This window comes from Hypanus sabinus, chromosome 8 (assembly GCF_030144855.1).
Source record: "Hypanus sabinus isolate sHypSab1 chromosome 8, sHypSab1.hap1, whole genome shotgun sequence".
NCBI classification, from domain to species: domain Eukaryota; kingdom Metazoa; phylum Chordata; class Chondrichthyes; order Myliobatiformes; family Dasyatidae; genus Hypanus; species Hypanus sabinus.
Window position 1 is genome coordinate 149681708 of NC_082713.1, and position 14017 is coordinate 149695724.

Genomic DNA, 14017 nt, shown 5'->3' on the forward strand with positions numbered 1-14017 from the left:
CAATTGTCTGCATTAAAATGAACAGCAGACCGAGCCATTGGCTAATAGCTGGCAGTTCTGAAGGGAACTACAGGCAATCAGCCATTTACAGCTCAGCATGTCTGGGACTTTTGTGCATCGTCAAGTCAAGTCACTCTTATTGCCATTTCGACCATAACTGCTGGTACAGTACATAGTAAAAATGAGACAATATTTTTCAGGACCATGGTGTTACATGACACAGTCCTACTGACATACTGAGGAGGGGGGCCAGCATGATTTATTACTTCATTCTTTGTTAGTATTTTAATTTGTTTTTCATTATTAATTATATTTTTGCAATTTTTAATGTTACTCCAAACATGTTGGGTTTAAAATGCCCCTAACTAGCCAATAAACTTTTGATAGATCTGCTGCATTGAGAGAGCATCCCGTTTGTTTGTGCATAACTGCTGAATGGCTCCTGCTTCATCTTGTCACATGCCCCTTTGATGTGAAATTCAGGGAGCAAAACCAAACAATATATGTGGCTTTATTTTCAGTCTGCTGATCATCTGCACAAATTCACCAGCTCACAGAAATTTAGTCTCCATGTTTGCTGCTTGATGGTGTACCTCCAGTGATCCTAACCAAAACACCTCGAACAGGGCCAACCTGAAACAAGCTTGCTTCATTGTCTCCACTTCTTCCTCTCCATAAAGTTTCATCTTCAACAAAATTACTGTGGGTGTGGAGTTTTTCTTCAGAACTAATTGAAGGCTGTTTCACCTTTAGCCATGATGTTGTATCTCATCAGACAACTTGCGGTATGAATTTAATGTTTGCCTTTGAGCAAGTCTCAAATGCATGTTGACCTCCAAGCCATTATCAACCTTTTTAATGCAGTGTATGAAGAGATGAGCTTTGCATCTTTGTCTGTGTGACAACGATTCTGTACTATATTGTCCCAATATACCACACTGCTTTTTGACAAAAGTCAGAAGAGCAGAAAACAGATTCTGTGGACATGAAAGAATCACCCAGATGGTACGTTGCCTCCCAGGTTCCATGGTCAGAGCAGGGTGAACAGCTGGAAGTTGTGGTACACTTTAGTACCAAAGACATTGAAAAAGAAAGCCCTTAACTCCGAGTGGAATCATTGGGACGCCGTCGTGACGGCGTTTCTTTTTAGCAGGCTTTCTCGTTTTTACGAGGCCGAGTTGCTAGCTCGACCCTCAACCCGGCATGGATGGAAAGTGTGCAAGGGAGCCGGCCAGATTCGAACTCGGGAGCCTTCGCTCCGAAGTCCGGCACTGATGCCACTATGCCACCAGCTGGCATATTAGTACCAAAGACATGGATAGGAACAGGGAGGAGGTCCTGAAGAGAGAATATAGGGAGATGGGCAGAAAGCTGAAAAGCAGTGCTTCCAGGGTGGTAATCTCAGGATTGTTGCCATATGCCAGTGAATACTTTATTGTCACCAAACAATTGATACTAGAGTGTACAATCATCACAGCGATATTTGATTCTGCGCTTCGTGCTCCCTGAAGTACAAATCGAAGTAAATATAATAAAAATTGAAATTATAGATCGTAATTAGAAAATAGAAAAGGGAAAGTAAGGTAGTGCAAGTCAGGTCCGGATATTTGGAAGGTACGGTCCAGATCCAGGTCAGGATCCATTCAGCAGTCTTATCACAGTTGGAAAGAAGCTGTTCTCAAATCTGGGCGTATGAATCTTCAAGCTCCTGAACCTTCTTCCGGAGGGAAGAGGGACAAAAAGTGTGTTGGCTGGGTGGATCATATCCTTGATTATCCTGGTAACACTGCTCCGACAGCGTGCAGTGTAAAGTGATTCCAGGGATGGAAGATTGGTTTGTGTGATGTGCTGGGCTATGTTCACGATCTTCTGCAGCTTCTTCCGATCTTGGACAGGACAACTTCCATACCAGGTTGTGATGTACCCTAGAAGAATGCTTTCTATGGTGCACCTATAAAAATTAGTGAGGGTTTTAGGGGACAGGCCAAATTTCTTCAGCTTTCTCAAGAAGTAAAGATGCTGGTGGTCCTTCTTGGCAGTGGACTCTGCTTGGTTAGACCAGGTCAGGTCATTTGTGATATTCACCCCGAGGAACTTAAAGCTTTTGACCTGTTCCACCTGTGCACCACTGATGTAGATGGGGTTGTGCAATCTGCTACTCCTTCTGAATTCAACAACCAATTCTTTCGTCTTGCTGACATTGAGGGATAGGTTATTGCCTTCGCACTATGCCACCAGGTTCTTAATTTCCTCTCTGTACTCAGACTCATCATTACCCAAGATACGGCCTACAATTGTGGTGTCATCAGCAAACTTGTATATTGAGTTCGATGGAAACATGGCTGCACAATCATGGGTGTCCAGTAAGTAGAGCAGGGGGCTTTGTACACAGCCTTGTGGGGCACCGGTGCTCAGAGTGATTGTAGAGGAGAGCTTGTCCCCTATTTTTACAGCATGGGTCCTGTCTGTGAGGAAGTTGAAGATCCAGCTGCAGATCTGAGTGCTAAGACCCGGGTTCCAGAGCTTAGGAATCAGTTTATTTGGAATGATGGTATTAAAAGCAGAGCTGTAGTCAATAAAAAGGAGCCTTACATATGTGTCTTTATTCTCCAGGTGTTCTAAGGAGGAATGTAGTGCCAGAGGGATGGCATCTGCCGTTGACCTGTTGCTCCGGTAGGCGAATTGCAAAGCGTCGAGGTTGACCGGTAGGTTATGGTTGATGTGTACCATAACCAATCGCTTGAAACACTTCATAGCAATTGATGTTAGAGCCACAGGTCGATAGTCATTCAAGCATGCTACCTTGCTTTTCTCTGGCACCGGGGTTATAGTTGCCTTCTTAAAACACGAGGGGATCTTAGACTGAAGCAGGGAGCAGTTGAAGATGTCAGCAAACACTCCAGCTAGCTCGCTTGCACAGGCCCTCCGTCCCAGGACACCATCTGGGCCCGTCGCCTTCCTTGAGTTTATCTTCAGGAAGGCTCTTCTAACGTCTTCCTCGGTGACGATGTATCTAGATGCCACCAGGTCCGGTTCATCCGGAGGGGGCAGGATGCTCCTCTTCTGTTTGAATTTGTGTAGAATACGTTAAGTTAGCAAGGAAGAGAAGCGCTGCAGTTATTGATATTCCCAGCCTTTTCTTTGCGCACAGTGATCTTATTTAGACCCTGCCATAGTCTACTGGCATCCCTCTGGTTAGACTGGGCTTCCAACTTGGCTCGATATTGACCCTTGGCACCACTAATGGCTTTCCTGAGTGCACGCCTGGATTCCGTGTAGTGACTGGTATCCCCGGACCTAAAAGCCCGCAGCTCTAGCCTTCAAAAGGGACTGGACCTCATAATTCATCCAAGGTTAGGGAATACCCAGATCATCTTGCGAGACACACAGTCCTCTGTGCATTTCCAGATAAAGTCCATGACAGCTGAGGCATGCTCATCGAGGTTAGCTGCTGAGTCCTTGAATACTAACCAGTCCACCGATTCAAAGCGTCACGGAGGACCTCATCCGTTTTCTCTGTCCAATGAGACACCACTTTTGACACAGTGACCTCCCGCTTCAGTTTTTTGTTTGTAAGCCGGCAGGAGGAGTATGGCCTGATGGTCCAATTTTCTGAAGTGAGGTTATGGGACGGAACAGTAGGCATCCTTGACTTCTGTGTAGCAGTGGTCAAGTATATTCGTGCTGCTAGTGGAGCAGGAGACATGTTGGTATAACTTTGGCAGCGCTTTTCTGAGGTTGGCCTGGTTACTGGTCGCGGGCGGTTGCCCAGAATTCCGGTGGGAACATGGACCCGGTGTGCCCGTTCGAGCTCAGGCGGGTTCGGGAGCAAATCTTTCCCGAATATCTCACAGAGAAACTCGGCGAAAAACTTCACTGTTGATCCCTGTTCGGTGGCCTCTGGCAATCCAAGAATTCTAAGATTGCAGCGTCTGCTGCGATTTTCGAGATCCACCGTTTTGAAAAGGAGTTTGTTACACTTTTCCTCCAAGCTGGAACAGAGAGTCTCCAAGTATCGAACACAGCTTTCTAAATCTTCAGAAGTCGAATCGATGCGAGGTAAGTGTTGGGCATGTTTGCCCACCTTGTCGTTGATTTGATCAATCTCGACCTCCAACTGTTTGAAAGCGGTTTTGAATTCCTTTAAAATTTCGTCTCGGAGCTGACCGAGCGCAGCCAGGGTCTCGTCTGAGAGAGCCGGAGCTTCCTTTCTCCCGGATTTAGAGCTCTTGCTAGACATTGTAAGTTAGAGGTGTTCACAGGCAAGTAAGAGGTACCGGAAAAGTTCCCGACTAAGGTTTAAAAAATGGAGACATTTAGTGCAAAGATAGCGACAGTAACGGAACAAAAGTTCGGAGCAGCTAAGCAATCGCCATCTTACCGGAAGTCACTCCAGGTTGGCCTGGTTAAAGTCCAATAATTAATGAATAGGATGATTTGGCAGATAAATTTGTGGCTAAAGGATTGGTGCGTGGGATGGGGGTACAAGGCTTGAGATTTCTGAATCATTGGAATCACTTCGAGGGAAGGTACAAAAGATGGATTACCCCTAAACCTGAGGGAGACCAATATCCTTGTGGGTGGTTTTGCTAGAGCTGTAGAGGAGAGTTTAAACTAATTTGGCAGGGGGATGGGAGCAGAGTGATAGAGCTGAGGTTGGTATAGTTGGTATACAAGTAGATGTTATGTGTAGTGAGACTGAGGAAGAACAGGCAGATGATAGGCTAAAATTGCAGACAACAGGATGTTAAAATCAAAAATGGTAATGAATACAGGACTGAAAATGTTATTCCGTATATTGTGTCCATTCAAATACAGGGTTGGTGATTATGTGGTGCATTTAGAGCTTGGCAGGTATGATGTTGTGAGTCATGGCTGAAAGAAGATCATAGTTGAGAGCTTAATATTCTAAGGATACACATTGTATTGAAATGGCAGATAAGCAGTGGTGGTGGGGTGGCTTGTTGGTTTAAAAAAAACATGAAATCAAATCCTTAGAGGTGGCATAGGGTTTGAAGATGTAGAATCCTTGAGGGTAGAATTAAGAAACTGCAAGACTAAAAAGACTTGGAGTTTTTTTTTACAGATCTCTGAACGGTGGGTAGGATTGGACTGCAAGTTACAATGTAAGATAGAAAAGGCATGTTAAAAGAGCAATATTGTGATAATCATGGGGGATTCAATATGCAGTAGATGGGAAAATCAGGTTGCTGCTGGATCCCAAGAGAGGAAATTTGTAGAATGCCAGTGAGATTGCTTTCTAGAGTAACTTGTGGTTGAGCTAGTGGAATGGCAATTATGTTGAGTGTTGTATAAAGATAAGGTAAAGGAACCCTTGGGCAGCAGGAATCATATTATGATAGAGATCACCCTGCAGTTTGAAAAGAAGATTGTCAAATGTATTGGTATTCCAGTGAAGTAAAGGGAATTACAGAGGTATGGGAGAGGAGCAAGTCAAAGTTGATTGTAAGGTGACACTAGCCGGGATGGCAGCAGAGCAACAATGGCTAGTGTTGCTGGGGAAAAATTTAGAGATCCCATCCCAGAGATGCAGAAGTATTCTAAAGTGAGGATGAGGCCACCGTGACTAACAAGGGAAGTCAAAGAGAGCATGAAAACAATAGATAGGGTACATGATATTGGACAAATTACTGGGGTAGAGGATTGGGAAACTTTTAAAGACCAACAAAGCATCTTAAAAAATCCATAAAGAGAGAAAAGATGAAACATTGGTCATAGCAGAAGCCACAAAGTTTGAATGGGAACAAATTAGCCCCAGTATTGTGGAAATACCCAAGATGAAAGGGCTGTGTCTTCCCAGATATCCCTCAGTTTTTGTTTTCAGTCTTTTACAGTAGGAAAATTGGAACTAGTAGGGATAGAGCACTGCAAATCCGAAAAGCAAAATGTAGTCATTAGATCCTGTTGCATTTTACCTGAAATACCAACCATCCCTTTGCCTCTGCACATGTGCTTGACCTGCTGGTTTGCTGGTTTACTTTGATTTGGATTTCAGCATAATGCTCGGTATCCAGTAGTTGAAACCTAATTACTACCCATGAAGTGCTCTGCATTGTGGCACAGCCACAACAGTGTTACAAAGAGTCATTTGGATCTCTAGGACCATACAATAAAAAGAAAAAATCTTCTGTGGGATGAGAAGAATATGTGGGTGAGAGCAAGCACGATTCAGTCCTTTATAACTTAAAGGGCAAAGAAATAAAGGACTTGTATTTTCTATTGAAGCTGTGAGTTTGTTTCTTTTATAAAGAAGTTTGTTTTTAGGCTATCTGAGTGTTTATTGATTTTGGTGTATTAAAATTTTGAGTTTTCTCATCACATAGTGAAGCAGATTTGTTTCGGAAAATTAAAACCAGTTTCCAGATTTTCATTATCTTGTGGTTTTGGGTATATTTAATGCAAAAGTGACGATATCGTCTAAAGGACACTGACAACCAGAACTGAAAGATCTGCTCCAATTAATGATACAACTCCAGCCATAAATATCAAAAGATGTTGAATACATTCAGCACATCAGGCCGAATGTGAGGGATATTTATCAGAATTAACTGACCTAAAACTGGTTTCTCTTTTCACAAATGCTGTTTGACCTGCTGAATTTTTCCAGTATTTAATATTTTTATTTCAGATTTTCAGCATCTTTATTTTCTTGCTGTTACACTAATTCCATTCAGTACTGACGTGCTCTTAACCAGTTAGGTCCAACTCATCCCAAAGCCAGGTTTCTAATTAGCTGTGCCCAATAGCAAACTGCACTGGTGATTTGTACTTGAAAAGAAGTTCAATAAGTTATCAAAGAATACAGACATCAAAACTAGAGATGGTAATTACATACTATAAATAAGAAAACTCTGGCAGTCTATCTGGAGTTTAGGGGCCATGGGAAGAAAGTTAACCTTTCAACTCAGTCAATAGACAATAGACAATAGGTGCAGAAGTAGACCATTCAGCCCCTCGTGTCTGCACCGCCATTCTGAGATCATGGCTGATCATTCACTATCAAAACCCAGTCCCTGCCTTGTCCTTATATCCCTTGATTCTGATGAAAGGTCATCAGTCTAACGAATTAACTGTTTCGCTCTCTACATATGCTGCCTGATTTTATGTACTTACAGCATTTTCTTTTTTATTTCTGATATTTAGAGTACACAGGATTGTGCTTATGAGATGAGATTGAAATGAATTGTCTTAATGTTTTTCTTTGCAGCTGTTTGATAGGGTGAGAGAAGACTTCCAGAAAAAGATTATTCCTATTTGCAGTGAGCTGATGCAACCTAATCTGGCAATCAGCTCAGAAGACACCGAACGATTGTTCTCCTGCATTAATATAATCTTCCACTGTGCGGCCACCATACGGTTTGATGAGCCTTTGAAGTATGTCCCAGTATAACTTTCTTGTTAAACTTAAGAGTTATATTTTATTAATATCTGCTTTTTCTGTTTACCGTTATTTGGTACCAATAATTAACTTTGCATACAATTTTCAGTTGTTGCCATTTATAACCCTGATTATAATTGAGTTTAATTTTTTTCCCTTGTTACTTTTATCTTTCCCCTAACTCTTGTGTAGGTTATCTTATCAGTGTAATCTTTCTGGTCTACTTTTGAGATAATTTCACCTAATAGTCTCACAAAAATGAATATTTATTTATTTTATTTTAATTTATTTTATTAATGAAGAACAATTAATCCTACTAAAGAACATTCTAAAATAGATTTACTTCATGATATGATTTAGCAATACCAGAGAAAATCTGATCTTATTAATTGGAAGATATTGTGTACAACTTTGATATTTTGCACATTATAAAGTTTATCAGAGCAATTCTAAGGTTTAATAAATCAGGGAAATTAGTGCATTTTTAACACTTAAAACAACACTTCCACATTTTAATGAAGAAAATACGTGGTTATTAGCATAATTTATCATTACAAGAGCTCTAGCGAAATTGATTAAAATAACTGTCACAGTCTAGAATTTAAAGCAGGCTTTTCCCTTTCAGTTATGGAATGAGAAATGCAACCATTTCTGACCTCAAACTGGTACACAAGAAGTGTAACAGGTCTTTTATTGTAGTGGTTTCTTTTCATTCAAGTCTTACCAGACCATGAGAATCTTATATCTTCAAGGTTTCTACTAATACTGCTCTTCACCCAGTTGTTTAAGCTTATTGTGATGATAGTTCACACTCCAGCATTTCAAAGTTAAGCCCTTGATTCTTCATAGCAGTGCAACAGAAATTGTATTTGAAATGAGATAAAGAGATTAAACTTGCATTGTTCAGTGTTGTGCACCCTGTATTCCATCTTACTAAATTGAGAACAGATCAGCCATTTCAGAGTTTTATCACAAAAAAAACAATACAGCACAGAAATAGGCTCTTCAGTCCAAGGAACCTGTGCCTAGTATGAATCCAAATTAAACTTTGCGTGCACATGATCCAAATCCCTTCATCTCCTGCATATTCGTATGCCTGTCTAAACAACTCTCGAACACCACTATCATATCTGCTTTCACTACCACCCCTTCCCTTAGCCTCCATTCTGAGAAAACTACGTCAAGTTTATCCAAGCTGCTATTAATTTGGCAAATTCACTTTGCTCTGTTATTTTTTATAATTAACCATAAATTTGCATGTTATGAGTCTTTGCAACTGTCAAGAATATAAAATCCTATTTTTCTGAATTAATGGTGTGCAATTATTTCCCTAATTTGAGAATCAATTATTCCAGTCAATGATCCTACTTTCCTTTCTCTCGTCTTGCGCAGACATGCCCTCCAGTTGAACGTAGTGGCCACACAGCAGCTTTTGGTGCTGGCCCGACAGATGCAGAAGCTTGATGCCTTCATCCACATCTCCACTGCTTATGCCAACTGCAACCGGAACCATGTTGATGAGGTCATCTACCCTCCAGCTGTAGAGCCAAAGAAACTCATTGACTCTTTAGAGTAAGTCTTTTATAGTTTTGCATTAATCCATTTTCCCCCTTTTTTTCCCCCCTCCTATCAACTGTGTGAAAATTGACAGCTGTAGATAAAGGAGAGGGATGAAGAGAACAAAAGGGAAGGTTAGTGATATACTGTACCCTAGGAGAAACTGAATGACAAAAATGCTGGTGGTGTTGGTTAAAAGATGGTAAAGCCCGATCAACGACAAAAGGTATATCTCAGAAATACGTTAAGGGAAAAAGACAAATTAAAAATAAATTTACTGAAAGGGAGAAAGAAAGATAATTGAGTGATAGAGAATGCAATCTGTGTTTGAATGAGATTGGTGGTCAGAGAACATAATAGTGGTCGGAGAGTAGAGTTGACAGACAACATACTTAGAAAATGTAACTGATAGTTGTTGAAGCATTATCATTAATGGGGTAGTTGGAGGGTATAATAGGTATCTGAACAGTGTGATCAGTAGTTAACGGGATGTGGTTTGTAGTCAGAGGTATAATCATACAGAGGTGTAAATTGGAGGTTGTGTGTTAGTGTAATGTTCAGGAGGTGTATTTGTGAGTCAGGTTGACAGGTCAGTATGTGGAGATCTGGTTCAGTACATTTTCAGTGGGAGGGGATTTTGGACTAGCTTGGATGTAAATGAGAGTTCACCATAATTAGGGGTGTAAAGTAGAACCGGTTAACTACCCACCATAAAAAGGCCTAACGTGGTAAAGATTTTCCAGTGATGGTCACCAACCTTTCATACAGGTCTCCTCCCCAAGTATTACACTGACTCTGAAAACCTTTTCATGTTTGATTAACCTTTGGCGATGCAGACAACACATGCCTGAATGAAAATTGTAGAGTTTGCTTACAGGATCACCTTTCATGGTATTGGATGCTACCTGTATGTTCCATGTCAGAACAGACAAAAGAGAATCCAGAATGAAAATTGAGGACTTTATGCTCTGAATAAAGTCTGGTCTGGCCTTAAATTATTGTGGAAAGTGTGATTGTGGCGTAACATGCTGTTTACATAGGATTTATATGATGGTGAATTTTGCATTAGGGTTTTGAGAAGCATTTTCAAGACACTTGAAATAAAACAGAAAGTACTGTAATAGTCAAATTTTCAATATTTATGGTATTCTGCTCTTGGTTCGAAGTGCCAAGTACATAATTTTGGCATTTATTCTGCATGCCTAGAATTGTTACCTTTTGACTTGATGGTTTGGATGCTTCCAGACACAAACAATATGAATATCAAATTAATTTACACTACCTTAAATTCCATGCAAAAGATCAGGTTTGTTGATATCAAATTTCCCCACATGTTTTTATATTTGCACAGAAACTGTCATGCATTATGCTAAGGGGTTGTCTGCATAGTTTTTGCCATTCTGAAAGTAGGAACAATTTTTACCTGTCCAATGACTGCTGTAGTGATGTCATCAAGCCACAAGATTTTTTAAAAGCTATTGATTAAAGGTTTAATAAGAATGCTAAAACATATAATTAAGTCAAATCATACTATTGTGAAATGATTTTCCCCATGTTAAAACAGGCAATAGTTTTGTTTGTGTGATTAATGAATAGAGTAATCAGTGCAGCTTAATAACTCCTTCAGATACAAAGCCTTGAGGTCAGGATAAGGTATGTAGTCTTGCTTTGTCCACAACTTTTCTATTGGAAACTGCGTAGCTAGATTACGCCCCACTCTCTGTTCTTAACAGATTTCTATCTCAGCCTGATTCTGGGATCTTTCCATGCAAAACCATGTTTTATTTGTGATTTATTTGAAATCTGTATACGTCATTAACTCTAATTCACATCTAAATTTTATAGATAATCCCTTCATTCATGAATTCTGGTGTCAAAATTTATTGATACTGTCCACAAGAAGGATCTCTGCTTGAAACATCAACTTTTTAATCCCTTCCATAGATGCTGCCTGACCAGCTGAGTTCCTCCATTTTGTGTGTTGCTTTGGATTTCCAGCATCTGCAGAATCTCTTGTGCTATTGATACTGTCTTCTGTGCTGGTGAAGATCATTTGTTTTTTTTATGACTTTGATGGCTGCAGTTAGAAACATAGAAAACCTACAGCACAATACAGGCCCTTCGGCTCACAAAGTTGTGCCGAACACGTCCCTACCTTAGTTATGGAAAACATTTGGCAACAGTAAACATACTTGTTGGCAGAGAATTTTTTTTATATTGAACTGCCTGTTAAGATCAAATCCCTACTTCACTAGCTGGTGGTGCTCACTGGAGCAATGGATTACAGTGAGGTTTTTTGATTTGCTTCTAAATGTGAAACTAGTTTACTTGTATCCAACTCTCTTGTATCTTACTCAGTTGCTAAAGTGTGTTTTTGTCTTTTACAATGATTCCTTCTTTTAGTTTTTATAATGTACCTTACCTTAGTTCTGCTTTGCAGTTTTTCAAGGCAGCAAGCACCCTTGCCCTTGGGTTTGTATCACAGCGAATATTGTTGAGCCGCTCAAGCTGCTGTTCTGTAGTTTTAGCCATTTGAAGTTTTTCCCAATCCATGTGGACAAACTCTGTATGATGCGGAGAATGATGGCTTTCCTGAATTAGAATTATGGAGCTATTTCAGGTTTCTCCACTTTGAACTCTATTGAATCCTAATATGGTCTGCTTCCTTGTTTCTCGGATATACAGGCAACAAATCAGTCTGCACCAACATCTCCATTCATTTGCAGAACAACTGTGATGGACCAAGATAAATTTTAGATAAAGTAAAAGCTTGTTCGTTGTGGACCTGCTGGATTTGATGGGTGCCTAAGTAACCCAGTGTCCTGAGTGGCTGTCTCCACGTTGATGTTGCTGTTCATCAGGCTATTGGCCAATGGTCTGGTAAATAGATTACTATTGTTCTGGTCATACCTTTGGCACTGCTGCTGTTGGCCTAGCCACTCCCTAGTGCTACCCTTCCAGCAGTGCTGACTCTGTTGGTTCACCCATTCTCTGAAGTGCCATACGAACTGCCAGATAACTAAACTATTGTTCTAATTTTATAATTTAAATTCTGTTTAGTGCAATATTTTAGTTTGAGTCTATTTTAATCATTTTGAAAATGCTTGTTGCATTTCTTGTTTTCAATTGTCCTATGGAACAGCAGCCTAACCAGGTGATATGACCTAGTCTTCTGTCTGACTGCTTTGCAACAATTTCATGGGCAGGACATCCCAGTGTATTGACTATATTGGTTCCTGCTGAATTGGAAGGCTCTGTCATTGATCGTCCAGCATTTCACAGAATATCAGAAGGCAAGTTAGGATTGTTGGTCAGCAGTAGCTTGCCACATGCAGGGGTTTCTGTGTCACTGTTGCAGAAAATTACACTTGATAGAGATGAAAATGTTGCCATCCTTCATATATCTGGTTTGCTTATCCCAATCTCTATTTAAAAAAAACTAAAATTCCCTCACTAAACTTTTCTACCTAATTTGAGTATCATTTGGTAATAACATCTGCTATTACTAGGTACTTGCAAAGCACATTGATCCTGTTGTGTTTAACAAATCCACTATTCTCATTTCTTTTAAACTAGCTAGGCTATTGCTCTGCACCCAGTGCCGGAATTAAATTTGATTCAAGCACCATCTACTCTCCAATGGTCAAATAGAATTCCATAAATTTACATTTTATGATGAAATGCACAGTTTTTGATAATAGATTGGTCCAGTGGAAACATTTTGCATGGTGATGTTAAGATTGTAGCTTTATTTAGGATGTATTCCAGAGTTCCATATGTACCATTCATATTCAAGTTCTCAGGCAACTCCAAAATGATGTTAAAAAGGCTTTATTTATGATATTTTAAAAACTGTTTACTTTTTAAAATTTCAAATAGTTTTCTTCAGTTTACAGTCTACTTCACAGATGAAGAACAATGAAAACCACATTATTTTCTTTGGCACAGCCCTGACAGTCATGATCCCTTCTTGCCACTAGCTTGAAACAGATTACTTGCGGCTTCTCTTGTTTCTTTTTCATTAATGTAAATTTTTTCAGGAATACTGTGTTTGAGGCATACTACTGTTTGAGCATTTATTCCACTAGTTTTTATTTTGAGTAAAAGTAGAGTGATACAAAGTGGCCAACATAAAAGGAAATGACATAAGGTCTTGTATATTTTTGACCTTGGATTCGATTGTCTCACAGTGAAATTAAATGTGCCGTTTAAAAAATTTTTTAAATGTGCAGATAAAGCATTGATCAGAGCTCTCACACCATCAGAAAGCTTCTTGTAATGTACGAGTCTGGCACCGAGTTAACATTCCAAATGACCTACATTAGTCACAAGGGTAAATGCGGTCAGTGGCCTCTCTTGAGAGTAAGCAAACCATTTTAATTGGCAGATGTAGGTAAGAATGACAAGCCAAGTGGGATTTTAAAAAATTATAAGGTTCCTAAACCTGTGCTTGTCATTCCAGTTACAGAGTAAAGCAGTCTAGAAATAAGCTGTTTGGCTCATCAGATCTACATTTGTCCTTTTGTTGAGTGATCCTGTTTATGTGATTCCCTTTGCTCTCTTTCCATATCCTTACAATTATTTTTCTAGCAATTATTTATCCAATTCCCTCTTGGCCACTACATTCAAAGCTTCCTGGCATCCTATTGGATTACTTCATGCACAAAAGGATTTTCCCTCAGTTCCCAGGTTTTTAATCATAAATCTATTCTCTCTAGTGATTGCTGGCCTTGCAATGGTATATTTTTGCTTACTGTGTAAATCTCCCCAGAGTTTAAACACTTCTGTTTGATATCTTTTTGCCCTTCTCTCAGTAGAACAATTCCAGCTGCTTCAATCAATCCACTTAGGACTTTATTCCCTAGTGTGTTGGACAATGAGGGGTAGATTTTTATACATGTATATAAAATTGAGGAGTATGCTCAGGGTAAATGCAAGCAAGCTTTTTCCACTGACTGTGGGTGAGAATAGAACTAGAGGTCATGAGTTAAAGGATGAAAGGTTAAATGTTTAAGGGGAATACAAGGAGAAACGTCTTCACTTGGGATAGTGAGTGTGTCG

At 39.9% G+C, this 14017-nt stretch overlaps 1 protein-coding gene across 4 annotated transcripts in view; it reads left to right on the forward strand.

Annotated features, from left to right (window-relative positions):
• si:dkey-97m3.1 (fatty acyl-CoA reductase 1) overlaps window positions 1–14017 on the forward strand; it is a 162498-nt gene that overhangs the window by 89527 nt on the left and 58954 nt on the right. For all 4 annotated transcript variants that reach the window (XM_059978235.1, XM_059978236.1, XM_059978237.1 and 1 more), the window contains exons 3-4: window positions 7229–7395; window positions 8792–8971. In XM_059978235.1, the coding sequence (XP_059834218.1) occupies window positions 7229–7395; window positions 8792–8971 (347 nt within the window). The remainder of the gene's footprint in view (window positions 1–7228; window positions 7396–8791; window positions 8972–14017) is intronic.